The sequence below is a fragment of the Cucumis melo genome, chromosome 11 (assembly GCF_025177605.1).
Source record: "Cucumis melo cultivar AY chromosome 11, USDA_Cmelo_AY_1.0, whole genome shotgun sequence".
Classification (NCBI taxonomy): domain Eukaryota; kingdom Viridiplantae; phylum Streptophyta; class Magnoliopsida; order Cucurbitales; family Cucurbitaceae; genus Cucumis; species Cucumis melo.
Window position 1 is genome coordinate 20,088,217 of NC_066867.1, and position 15,149 is coordinate 20,103,365.

General features: G+C 26.6%; 1 protein-coding gene across 1 annotated transcript; it reads left to right on the forward strand.

The window, feature by feature from the left end:
• Positions 1 to 12,939: 12,939 nt before the first annotated feature.
• Positions 12,940 to 14,823, forward strand: LOC103490598 (dof zinc finger protein DOF3.6). The gene is made up of 3 exons (XM_008450177.3): positions 12,940 to 13,120; positions 13,290 to 13,680; positions 14,041 to 14,823. Exons 1-3 carry the CDS (start codon positions 13,070 to 13,072, stop codon positions 14,628 to 14,630), a joined length of 1,032 nt encoding a protein of 343 aa, XP_008448399.2. The 5' UTR covers positions 12,940 to 13,069; the 3' UTR covers positions 14,631 to 14,823.
• The last annotated feature ends 326 nt before the right edge of the window (positions 14,824 to 15,149 follow it).

Here is a 15,149-nt window from a genome sequence, read left to right on the forward strand (position 1 = left end):
AAAAGAAAATACAATTCATTTACTTAAAATAACAAATAATTTATTTATGAATGCATTCAATAGAATTATAAGGCAATATGTATGTTATAATGGGTTTTTTTTTCCAGGAATGAACTATTTGTTATTCTAGCATCTATATTATAAAAATTTCACCTATATAAAATTATTAACTTATATACTGATCTAATTTTGTGTCAAATTTAGATTTATTAAAATCATGGAATAATAATAAAAAAAAAAAAAACACATTCTTCCTACAATGTCATTTTGAACATATTTCTCTAAAAAAAACATTTGTAATATAATTCAAAGTACGTTATAATATGTACGGTACTCAAACTATTTCGTTACCTCTACAACAAGTATAAAATTTTGAATGTCAAACTCAAAAGGGTTTTTTATTTTTGTTTTGTTGTGACATTAATTTGTGACGAACAACTATAACTTTTGTTTAAGGTTTACCTAGAAAAATGCTTCCAACTTTTAAATATTATTTCTATCACTGTATCAAAATTAAATGAAGGAAATTATTATACCAAAATAACTCAACTTATTTTGTAGATGACTAAAAGTTTAAGTAAGTGATAGTTGTTTATCTAGAACCGTTAAAAGTTATATTTAAAAATAATTGTTAAATTTATTTGTACGTATCATCTTAATTAAAAAGTCGGTGGATAGAAAAACATACTCATAATTTTTTTAAAAAAAATAAATAAATTATCCAGCCAAATAAATAAATAACTAAGAAACATAATTGAATTGGTTTAAACAATTAAAATGGATTATAATTAAATAATATATTTATTTTAATCAATTATTTTATAAAATTAATAGTATTGGTTTTTTCTCAACCTTTTAAAGTTCAATTAATGCATCTAAAGGTTGATAACCTTTTTCACAACCATTCTTAAAATTCTTAAGAAATAATCGATATGCAACCCTCTAAATTTTCATGTAATAAATTATAATATCAAAATATTTAATTAAATTAGTTACATCGCATTTATATTTTAAAAACATATAAATTTTGAAATAAAACTATATCAAATTTATTTTAATCAATATTATTTTAATAAATACTTTTTTAATTTAGTCGTAATAAAAAAATAAAAAAGTTAAATGTAGTTCTTAATTACGGTATAATTTTTCTAAAATTTATTTAGTGTTTTATTGAATTTCAATATTTTTTTGACAATTTTTATTGCATTGAAAAATGTTCACCATACGTAGATTTATTGTTCAAATATTTAGTGAATAGTAGGCATTTAGGAAAAAAAATATCATTGAATATTAAAAAAAAAGGATAAAAATTTTACTAATTTTTATAAAGAAATGGATCATATTCATTCACCGATCATCGAGTTGCATAAGTTTATTGACGTCTTCAATATTAATTTTTTTTAAGGATTGAATGTGTAATTATATTGAAACAAAAACAAACGTGGTATTACACTAGTATTAAAAAGACAATTTTTTAGTCCCATTCCTTATTTTCTAATTTGCAAAAGTAAATTAATTATAAACATTATATTAATGATCAGTTATTAGTTATCATTAGGGTACGTAATTCATTAATTGATAATTATCTATAACTATATTAGAAAAGCTATCGGTGAAGAATTTCCTTTGGACCAAAATATCCATTAAAAAACCTATTAGTTACAATCATGACATTATCCCTTCATTTTACCATATGTATTACTCATTAGTTGAATTAAAATTAATTATTCATTCACAAATTGGAATATGTAACAACAAGGGAATTTAAAACATAAACTATTGTGAATTATTTTTAAGGGAAATGGTTAAAAATAGAAATTTTTTGGAATTTTCTAAAGAATAGAATAAAACGTATAAGTGCATGTTTGGAGAAAAAGTTATAAAGGAGAACCCAACCCTTGTTTGGAGAAGGGTTAACATAACCTTAGTTTTACCCTTCCTAATCCTTTATTCTTGAATCAGATAATTTACTGTGATTACACAATTAAAATTTTAATTTAATTACCTTTAATCAATTTTATATTCGAATTAATATCAATATATTTGTGAAATTAAAATTTTGATATCGATTGTATTTATGAGATTGATATCAAAATTTTAATTTCACAAATATATTGATATGATTCGAACATAGAGTTGATTGAAGGTAATTAAATTTTGATATCAATCTCAATTTCATTATTTCCGGTACTTCGTATTTTCAATTGTTATTTTCACTTATCTACATGTTTACAGGTTAGTGTCACATTCATAAAAATTAATTTATTGAAACGTAATGTATACTTAAAAAATATTGAAAATGAACGTAGTAGTTAAATAAATTAAAGCAAATTGTTTTACTCAAACGATGACGATTCGATTAATTAAATATACAAAATTTGTGTATTGGATTTAAAATATGAATTAAAAAAATTTATTCGCACGTAACTACTTAAAAAATGTTGAAAATGAACCTCGTAGTTAAAGAAATTAAGGCAAATTGTTTTACGAAAACTACGATGATTTGGTAAATTAAATATACGAAATTTGTGTATCGAATTTATAATATGAATTAAAAATAAATAAATAAATATATATTCTGTAACACATTTTATCATAACTCTTCTCCATAACTCTTTTACCAAACACATCTTATCATAACATTTTCTTTATAACCCTTCCCCCAAACACATATTATGATACACTTTCTTCATAACCATTCCCCCAAGTTCATCTTATCATAACTCTAAGTTTATCATAACACTAGATTTATTATAACCCTAACTCTCCATAGCCTAACTTTTCCCCCAAATGACCCCTAAATGTTTATACCGTGTATATTTAACAATTTTGTAAAAGGAAAAAGCTCACAAGCCCACAATGTGAAATAACATAAATATCTCGCGATTAATCGATCACACACACGTGCAAAAAAAAAACTTATAATTTAAATGATCGTATAATATAGTCTAAAAGATCGTTTAGATATTGGTTAACAATTGTTTGAATCTATCACTTATCTATTTGAAGATAGACAACGATAGTGGTCTATCGTCTTTCTCTATTTGGGATTGACGACTGATGGTTTAGATATTGGTACACTAATCTTGCACAAAATCTAAACGATCTTGGTACATAATCTTGTACAAAATTTAATAAGATCTAAATGATAGTGATCCATCTCTGTATATATGAGATAAACGACTAATCGTTTAGATTTGGTATATGGTCATGTAGCGAAAAAAGAAAAAGAAAAAGAAAAAGAAGATGAGAGATGACATAGAAGGAATAAATTTTTGGAAGAGGATATGAAGAAATCACGAACAAGAATAAATGGGAATATGAAGAAGGAGAGATAATAATATGAAGAAAATGTGTAGGAATTCAATACTCGTCCTAGTAAAAACAAAGCCAACAAGAGAAAATCTAGAATTTATGAAAAAACAATGGTGATTTTATGAGTTTTTTTTTGTCATACAAGTCGTAAATATTTTCATGTTTTGTTATGTAAATTAACCAAATATTTATCATTCATTAAAAAATAATGAATGTTATCTTAAATTTTTTGCTAGAAGGGGAATAGTTTATTTGTTATTTTTTTTCTATTTTTTAAAAGGGGTCTTTTCAAAAATATAAAAAAGTGGCAAAATTTTTACACTGTATAGAACAATTCCAAAAACGAAAAAAGTCCAGAGTCCCATCGTGTAAAATACTGAAAATGCCCCATCAACCACGCCGTCAATAACGCGCGTGTAATATATTTGCGATTGTTTAGATATGACTTCAATTTATACGCGATCGTTTAGATATGGTTCAATATATACGCCATCGTTTAGATATGACTATAATTTATACGCGATCATTTAGATATGGCTACAAGCGGTCGTTTATATATGGTTATAATTTATACAGGATCGTTTAAATATGGCTACAACGCGATCGTTTAAATATGGCTACAACGCGATCGTTTAGATATAGCTACAATTTATACGCGATCGTTTAGATATGACTACAATTTATATGCGATCGTTTAGATATGACTACAATCTATCTTTTTAATTCCATCGTTTAATTTTGTTACACGATCGTCTAAATGATTTTTTTTAAATTTTTTTTAATTATTTTGTACATGATCATTTAGATTTCTTTACACGATCGTTTACATTTGGCTACTCCAATCCAAATGATTTTTTTTCAAGATCTTTTATATACGATCTTTTATGTTTTTTTACACGATCGTTTACTTTTTTAAATGATCGTTTACATTTGGCTACTCCAATCTAAATGATTTTTTTTTCAAGATTCTTTCTCTTATACACAATCGTTTAGATTTGGTTACCCAAATGTAAATGCGTAAAAAAAAAAAAAGAAAAGAAGAAAAACAATGGAAAGATTAAACAACGTAAAAAAGAATAATAAAAAAAAGAAATGTAAATATTAAACGATGTAAAAAAGAATAAAAAAAGAAGAAATACGATGGAAAGAAATCGCAGTGAAAAAAAAAAAGAAGAAATACTATGGAAAGATTTAAATACGTAAAAAAACAATTGAAAAATAAGAAAAATGATGAAAAAAAATCGCAAAAAAAGAAAGAAAAGAGGAAAATAAGAAAAACGATGAAAGAAATCGAAGAGGAAAACAATAAAAGAAATCGTAGAGAAATCGCAGAGAAATTGCGAGGAAGAGAAGGCCAAACTTGGAATATTTAAAAAATGACTAATTTTATGGACTTTGTTACACGGGCCGTAAATGATTTGGTGTTTTGTTACATTTATGTAAGTTTCCCTTTTTAAAAAGCTTTGTATTTTAAATTATTTGATAACTCTTATTTTCACTATTTATGGTTATAAATTGCTATTAAATATTATGAATTTAAAAGATTATATACAATTTTGTAACTCTTATTTTGATTAATTGAAAGGTAATCGTAAGCAATTTTAGAAATAATAATTAAATACATAATAACTTTTTAAAAATGTCAAGCGATAAACTTCTAATAGATTCTTATGGTCTATCAATGATAAACTAATATTTGTACCATATATTTAGGATTGATAGACTTTGATAGATTTTGATTAAAAATTATAAAATAACAAAATCAGACATGGAAGTTACTTTTAAATCTTATGAAATCTTTGTGAAATTTGAGCTATCATAAAAATTTTGAGTAAAAATAGATTTTGAAATCGTGTCGGATGTTTAATCATTCTTTTCTTACAAATACAAACAACAAAATTCATTTAAAATTTGTTATGAATTGAAATTCCTCGTAATCATGAGATTTCAAATAGGGCATAATTTTTTTTTATCACAATTTGAAAGCTTTGTTTTAAGAACATTATATGATATGAAGGATTTAATACATTAATTAAGGATTTGATGATATTGTACATTATAAAAAATATTTATAGTACTATATATTATGTTTCTATTGTTATAAAAAGTACTAGATATTTGTAAACATATTTATGTTAATAGTAATGATGATTTTTAATACCATATTTTTAGGTTTACACTCTATCTGTGTGTGTATATATAATATATATGTTGATCATAAATTTTAGTTAATTCATAAAAATGGTAATACAATCTCTTTTTATAACTGCATTAACTAAAGTTATATCATTGTAAAAATGTCATTAAACAAAAAACTACATCATCATACAAATAATAAGTTTACTTGATAGTTAAGTAATAAATATCTATATATTTATATGAATTGAAATTAGCATTTTAAAATTGGGAGACTTTTTCCATCAACTCGATATTTACTTTAAAAACAGCTCCAACCTTTTAGTTATTAAATTTAAATTAAGAGAACTGTTATGGATTAAAATATTGAAACTATTTACAAAATAAAGTAAAAAAATTTAAATAGATTATAAAAAGTTCGATGTATTTTCCTCTATTTCGTAAATAATTCTAATATTTTATTATTTTTAAAAATGTCCCTTGAAATAATACTAACATGAGCCGTCCAATAATAACAACTAAAATAGTAATGTATTATAAGCACATATATGATCAAATCTAACTAATTTTTTAAAATAAATATGTTTTAACTAAGTCTGAATTTGACGATGGTCTCCTCTAGTCCTAATGATAATTTTGAAACATTTATATAAGGCTAATATTACTAATTTAAAGTAACTTCAATGGACTCATTTCACGAGGGACTGAAATGAGTTTCCTTTTTCTTTTTAAAAATATAAATCGACTAGATCGAAGAAAAGACAATAAACGTCTCTGTTTACCACACAAAATTCTTTTGACGATTAATGTTGCAAGTTGAAAATATTTTAAAAACATTTGGACCCAGTAACAAGTAAGGGAATGAATGTAGTGTGGTATGTATACATAAAAGGAATGTTAGTGTGGAAATGTTTAAAAAATTGAAAGGGAGGGGGGGGGGGGGGGGTGTGGGTTTAGGTGGATGTGTGGTTTGCATTTGAATGAATTGAAAAGGCCAAATAGTAAAAAGGGAAAGATAAGGACACAACATGGTTACATGTGATAACAAGGTGGAGCCCTTAACAAAAGGAAAAAAAAAGGGTGGTCCTAATCTTAAGGAAGGACTCGAATTAATTTTAGGGTTTAGGGCCCATTTCCTTTATTATTATTGCATCCCCTTTGTCTTCTCTTCTCACATATATACATCCCGTCCCCTAATTCTTATCAATTTACAATCCATAAATCTCCCCCACATTTTCATATTATCATTATCTTTAATCCATTAACCTGCATTTTAACTCTAAAATTATCACCAACACACAATTTTAAAAGCAATTATCCCTGCGTTATTTTTACTTATATGATATGATGAGTGTAAATTGATTTGTATGTGTGAGAATACACAAAATAACATAAAGAAGGGAAAAAAGAGATAGAAAGACAGAGAAAATGACAAGATTAGTACTTTACGTTTGGACAAAAGAATGTGCAATATGGTTATGGTGTTGGAAAGAGATGATGATGAATTAGGTGTTCCCATTTTCTTTTTCTCTTGTCTTTTTAAATGGTAATTGAAATCCGTTCATTGTCTTGAAATACATCGTTACAAAATATTAAAATTCCCAATTTGATTAAGAAAAAAAAGGAAAGCTTGAGTAGGAATTCCTTTTAATGTAGTCAACAGCTTTACCTAACTATGTAGCAATAAAAACGGCCATGATTTAGAATTATTAAAGCACCAGCATCCGTACGATGAATGAAAGGTTGTTGTTGACATAGTGTTGGGCTTGCCTTGTTGGTCCATGAATGATCGAACTTTTCATTTTATGGGCTTTTGGATAAATGACTTAAATCTGTAGATTCAGATATTTGGGTCAAAGCCCAGTAGGAACGGGGTGATCAAGTTTGAAAGTAAATGGGCTGGGAAGACACCCGGCCCGATGTCTATTTCCTATGTTCTACATCATAAGAACGTGAATATGCTTCATAGCCTGACTAACCTAATAATTAACCAAAATGTTAACAAACCAATGATGCAACTTTGAGTATATGCACCACATCGCATTAAAGAGAGTGTGATAGTCCAAATGAAGGAAATAATTGCAAATAAAAAAAAAAAAAAAAAAAATTCTCAATGAATCTTGGTGATTTTTTTTTATTGAGATAAATCCATCCACATTTAGATGAGCAAAATATAAATAGCAATAAAAAAAGAATTTAGATGGCACAATGTATTTAATGGTCAAATTATATAATAACCATCAAGATTTGTGATCATTAAACATTTTGAAGTTTGGAGATGTGGACACGTCATCGTTATTTCGGATGAAAATTGTTGGTGTCATAGATATATCAATTACTTTGAAAGTAAGAACAATGTGATATAAAAAATGGATTGGAATTGATGGAAAAATTAACTACAAAAATGTTAACAGTCGAAAAACAAAGAGGATAGAAGATGAAAATCTAAGATTTCTTCCTGCGCCAAAGAGCTTATTAGACATTTTTTTAGAAGATTTTTTTTTTTTTTTATCTAGAATTAATTCAAATCTAACAAATTTATTTACTAAATAAAAAGTTTAACGATAATAAAACGGTAATTTTTTTCATAAAAATTTAAAAGATAGGAAGTAAAAAATTATAATTATCCGAATCCACCTATTCAATTGGACGAACAATGACACGAACGCACACATATGATGAAAGGGTTATACTTCCACCACCATATACCACCGCACTTTATATATATGTACGGACTTGTCAAGCCTAACTCTTCTAATGTGAGCAGCAATTTCTACCTCTCTTCTCCGGAAACAACCTTTTTCCTTGCCATGGACCAAAATCCCAAAATCATTCCCTAACAGTGATGACCATGTTAGACTTGTTGGCATAACATTCTTCTCTTTTGTTCTTAATAAAATATTAAAAAGTAGAATTTAAATGAAAAACGATATAACAAAGACTAAAATGAAACTTTTATTTTTTAAAAAAGTCTAAAGAGTAAAGTGAAGTTAAAACCATTTAAAAATGAAAAATAAAATTTTATAAACTTAATTTTTATTTACATAATCATGTCAAACTTTTAAAACTAAGTACTCGTATCAAACTAAACCCAAATCATATAATAGAAAAAATATATAAAATTTTAAAATCACACCCATGAAAACATTGTTAAGAAAGAAAAAGTTGGTTGCAAGATTAATCTCAAGTTTGTGTATGCGAAGAACATGAATTTCATAATAAATTGTCAGATGCAATAATCGATTATAAAACAAGTTGTATACATATTTTATATATTAACTAATATATAGGAAATAATTAGTTACCCTGTGGACATATTTAATTAAGAATACATAAAAATTGACAAGCACAATGGGAGGAGTTGTTAGAATAATTTGATAAGTGGAGAGTTTGGTCAAAGAAAACATAAAAGATGAGGACCGCACTGCCAGTAGTACTCTTTTTAATCTTTTTGGTGCATCATCCCATGCATTCCCATGCATTACGTGATGTATCAAAACTTAACAAAATATAGATGTTGACATCCACTCTCTCTCTCTCTCTCACTTTGCTTTATATATATATAGTCACACACTTTGCTTTATATATACTAATATATGGATAGACCATATATATATACACCTTTACCTATAGGGGTCTCCCACCTTGAATTTTCTAGGGAGGTAGTGCTTGAGGTGGGAGAACAAGAAGAAATTGCTCTTTTTTGTTCATTGTGCACACAGTAGCAAGAATCGTTGCGGTGTGTGAAATACAAAAAGAGTTTTTGACGTATAATGTAATATAATATAATCGACATTTATTTGATTTTTATTATGTAATTTATAGTTTACTATTTTTTATTATGTAATTTATGATTCATCTTTTTTTAGATACAATAACAGATTTAGCATGTGGGAGTTCAAATCTTTCTCAACTTTATGCTACTATATAATACATATGTATTATAGAGTAAAAGTTATTATAAATGATTGATGGATATGGATCTCTCCTCGATCTTTTGAAAAACCGATCAAAATCTCGAGGCATAATAAGTAGAGACGGCTAAATGCCTCTCCTCCACTATCATACTTAGGAGACATTTTGAGGTGCGGAGTATGTTAGAAGTCATTTGAGTGCAGACTATTATATTCTTGGTTATAATACTTTGTGTGTTTGAAGTACCGATTATTTTAGTTCGTGTTTGGATTACAAATTATTATAACCTGAATTATAACCATTTATAAATTAAAACCATTTATAAATTAAATGTAGGTTATCTAAGATCATGTTTGATATTTTTGTACTATTATTTTTATCATAAAAATAAAATTATGCACATGAAATGAAATTTTTTGAGAAGATAATGGAAACTTATATGTTTCATCCGTAGGCCATATATACTAAATCAATTAGAATTTAATTTTCATCAAAAAAGAAAAATTAGTTGTTTTTTCCTTCTTAATTAAGAAACTTCTTAGACAAATATATACTAATTAATTAAACAAATGTAATGTATATCCTCCATTTAAAGGCCCAATTTTCTTTTTCTAAACTCCTTCCCAAATTGGGTGTGGTCTCATACTTTTAAATATTAAACAACCCTAAAAGGAAGTTATAAGCAAAACAATAATATACATGTTTGGGCAATTAAATTATATGAGGAATAAGATGAGATGTCTTAGAAATAAAATAAAATAAAGAATTAGAGGCAACTGGAATTTTAATTTTTTTTTTTTTAAAAAGAAAGTGAAAAGGAGATGGATAATCTTGGGGTGCAATTATTCTTTTACTTTTTGTGTTTGATGAGTGAAATTAATTGAGGGTAGGAACCAAGGCATCTGCCTACCACAATTTTAAAGTCTTATTTTGTAATGGGTCTAAAAGACAGCTACAAGACAAATAAACCCCACATTTTATTTATAGATAAAATAAAATAAAAATTCTTCCCCCCTCATTTAAATTCTTAAAGTTGTTTATTTGAGCTTCTTCATTTTTCAATTTCTTTCTTCTTCTCAAGGAAAAAAAATTATATCAATAGTATTTGATTTTCTTAAACAACTTTATAATTAGTAAAATATATAGTTAGTATATATATGTATACTTGTATGAGCTATTCAAGTTATTTAATTTTATGATAGATGTACTTGTAACACTTGTTTAATTATTTTCCTCTACTTTTATATAATGTGTGTTGTTTTTTTTCTTTTCTAAAAAAACATTTTGGAGAACAAATTGTTTAATATTTTAGTGTGTTTAATTAAAATTTTCTTTTTTCTTTTTATTTTTTGGAATTAAAGTTAATTAGCTTAAGATATGTATATATAAACATTTTATTCTACCATTAAATTTAATGATTTGTTATCTACTATTCTACTAGGTGATTTAAAAATTTAAATCGATATTTGAAAATTGAAAAAAATAATATTTATGTTTTAAATTTGGTCCAACCAGCTCTTATATTTAAAAATAATAATAAGAAGTATGAAAAGAGAGAAAATAAACTTTACTTTTAAAATCTAAAAAAAATGATATAGTTAACCAACTCTAATTCATTAGAAAACATATTCTACCAATTTCATCATATACCAAACCATAAACCTTCTAACCAATAATAAAAGTTTCTTTTTTTTTCTTCAATTGTAATTAGTTTTAGTTTGGATTATTTAAGAAAGTATATGGTTTTTTTAAGTATGTTATTGAGATTGAATTTTCCGTGTATTTTTGCTACTCTTGTGCTTTTCTAATTTAATTTCAATCTATCAATATATGCATATTTGTTAATTTCTAAAAGAAAATAAAAGTTAGGTTTTGTTATTTATAAAGAGATTAAAGGCTTTAATTTTTCTTTAGACTCAATAATTTAAGTTAAAAAGTGAAGAGGGAACCTTTAGAAAAAAAGAAAGTCTTATGACCTTATCCGTAAATAAACCTATATGATTAAAGAATAATTGTGGTTTACCTATGAAATTAGTAAAATTTAATATTGCATAGGAAATATATAATACACCGACTTCAGTTACCATTTCTCTTCTATCTATGCACTAAGACACATCGCTATTAAGAGTCGTGTGAGAACATATCTCCTAAACTTAATATAATATTTAGTCAACACGCATATACATATACGTATATATATATATTTATATATCCATACACATACGTATTTATATTCATGCACAAACATGTATATATATATATATATATATGTATGTGTGTGTATGTATGTGTGTGTATGTATGTATGTATGTATATATGTGTGTATATGTATATGTGTGTATGTATGTATGTATATATATATGATTTATAAAAAATCTAAAAGCATATAGTATAGTTCGAATATTGTTAACACACCTCTCAATTTAAAGTTGAATTGTTTACGTCAAGATAACTATAAATTATTTGAATCTATTTGACAAAACTATTAAATATATAAAATTGTAAATGAAAGTACTGTATTTCATTGTTTTAAATATGCGTTTAGTGGAGAAGTTTGTAATAATAATTTAGATTTTAAGTTAAACAATATGTTTTAAATGTGGTTTGATAGTATATTTATAAACAATAAAATTAGTTATGGTTTTTCACTTTAATATTAGATTGTTAACAAACCATCATTAGTTAAATGTGGTTTGATAGTATATTTATAAACAATAAAATTAGTTATAGTTTTTCACTTTAATATTAGATCGTTAATAAACTATCATTAGTTAATGGTAATTTATAATTTATGGATGTGCATGTTTTATGACACTTTTGACTTTATTATTACTATTATATGATTGAGTTCATAACACAAATCATACTTTATTTTTAAACCATTTTTTATCTCTATTTAATATATTTCTACAATTAAAAATTTAGATACATCGTAGGTGTAAAGATATTGTTTTTAAATTTTTACTAGCCCGAAAATAATTTTTAGAAGCACAATCGAAATTGTTTACCAAATATGTATTTATTTACTAAGTTCAATATAAATCTAAAAACACATCAAATAGAATTTAGATTACCGATCAAACTTACTTTTTTAGAATCTTTAACGTTGTTTTTCTTTCATTATTTCTAAAACTTCGATCAATTCAATGAACTAAGTTTTAACTTATTTGAAAACTCCAGTAAATGGGGAGAGGAAGTAACATCAAAACTATCTAATTGTGAAAAATCTTTCATTATTTGAAGTGATCCCACCAATATTCAAGTTCTCAATAGAGAAACTAATTGGCCATATCATAAAGAAACAATCTTTTTTTTTTTTTTTTTGCTTTTATTCAACAATTATTAATTCAATAAATATATATATCACTTTTCCTTTGCATGAGGACATCCACTTCTCTTTTTTGAGCACTTAAAGCACACAAACCCAAAAGAAAAGTTAAGGAGGTGAAGAGCTAAGGCAACACCCAAGAAACTTCCCTACTCAACCAAATTAAAAAAAAAAAAAAAAAAAAAAAAAGAAAGAAACCCTAATTTTTCACACAATAAATACAAAAAGATATCAAAAGATAATAACATGGTGAGAGATTTAAACACTCTCTTGCTTTTATTTCCCTCTCTCTTACTGTGAGTCTCTTCTTCCACTCTATTTATGTATAATTAAAGAGACCCCCAAAAGAAAAAATTGGAAATTTTATTCCCCCTTATGGCTCACTCTTCTCTTCCAATCTTTTTAGATCCTCCAAATTGGCATCAAGTAAGTTTTTTCTTTTTGCAAGGTTCAATTCAATTTCATTTTCAAAGTTATGGAAAGAAGAAGAACAAAAAAAAAAAAAAAAGATGGGATTTTTTTTGGGGGCTTGGAATTCTATTCTTGAATATACCCAATTTCAAAATGTTTATTAATTTATTTGTATATATATTAGTCGAATCAGGCAGCAGCAACAAACGACGATCATCAAGATCCACGTCAGCTTCCGGCAGCATTTCTACCACCGCCGCCGCCTTCGACGGGTCATGGAGGAGGTGGAATCCGGCCAAATTCTATGGCGTATAGAGCGCGGCTAGCAATGATACCGCAGCCGGAGGCAGCATTAAAATGCCCTCGTTGTGATTCAACAAATACAAAATTCTGCTATTTCAACAATTACAGCCTTTCTCAGCCGCGCCATTTCTGTAAAGCCTGCCGCCGGTACTGGACCCGCGGCGGCGCTCTTAGAAACGTCCCCGTCGGCGGTGGCTTTCGTAAGAACAAGAAGAAGAAGAAGACATCTAATAACCGATCTAAGTCCCCCACTCCCTCTCAATCTCAATTGGGTAACTCTTCAATTTTTTTTTTTCAATTCTTTTATTTTAAAACATCGTAATTATTTACCTAAAAGTTCGAATTAACGAAAATAATTATGATTTTATTAGAATATTATTTTGGTTTTTTGAGTTTATTCCTAAATATATAAGATAAAAGACACAAATGATTATTTCTCAAAAGATATTATTTCGTAGTCCTTAATGTTTAGATTAGTTTACTATATGTTTGAATTGATTATAATTTCATATTACTCCAGTCTTTAAACGAACATAACCCAACAATTTAGACAAATAAAAGGAGAAAAAATTACAAAGGTTACATTTTTAATAATTAAATTTTAACACTATTGTGTTTTTTTATGTCTTCAGGTAATTCAAGATCAACAATGTCAAGAAATTGCAACAACATTGAGAGTAGTAATACAACGAGGGATTTTCCATCACATCCTTCATTACAATTACCTTCGATAAACATTATTCCATCTCTTCAATCACAGATTTCTCGTAGTTTTGGAAACAACTTTGCTGGAATTCACATCAATAATTCCACTGCCACCGCCGCCAGGGAATTCGACCAATGGCAACGTTTTCAACAACAACCATTCCTCGTCGCGGGACTTGAATCTCCGACCACCACGACAACTGCAGCAGAATATCCAGAAATTGATGTCAACAACAACAACTTTGGTGCTAACTCATTACAACAATCAAGTGGTTTGGTACAATACAACAACAATAATAATTGTCCTCATCAACAACAACTGCAGAATCTGACACAGTTTTCGAGAATTCCTATGAAAAATGAAGAACAAAACCAAGAACAAGGAACAATGTTATCAAATTTCTTACGACCAATTGATCAAAACAACAGCCAGTTTTGGGGAAGTGAACATCAAAATTCATGGACAGATCATCATTTGTCAGCTCTAAGTTCTTCTTCAAGCAGCCATCTTTTGTAAGATTTTTTTTTCTTTTTAATTTAAAATAATGTAACTTTTTTTATTTATGAAAAAAAAACATAATTAAATAAATGTAGAGAGAGTTTCAATATTATTGTGTTGTGTATTGGCTTTTGTTATGTTTTTTTTTTTAAGAATCCAATTATTTGTTTAATGTCACACATATTTTTAATATAGTGTTACATTTTAATTATTAGTTATTATGATCTGGCCTGCACTAAACATGGGAATTATGTTAACTTTCAGTGGGGGTTTGGGACAATCTCTAATTCATAAAATATTGTGTTTTAATTTCCATTGCTAGCTATGGGTGCATATGTTATCCTCCCAAATTTTCTATTATATTCAACTCTCTCTCTTATAATAATAATCAGGAAAGTAAAATAGGTAGAGAACATGAACAAAACACATCTGGAGTTAATTTCAGTAGAATGAATGGATCTCTTTTAAAAGAATAATTATTTCGTTGACATTGTTTAGGTTCAAATGTGCCATTGTTAAATTATCATCTTTATTGGG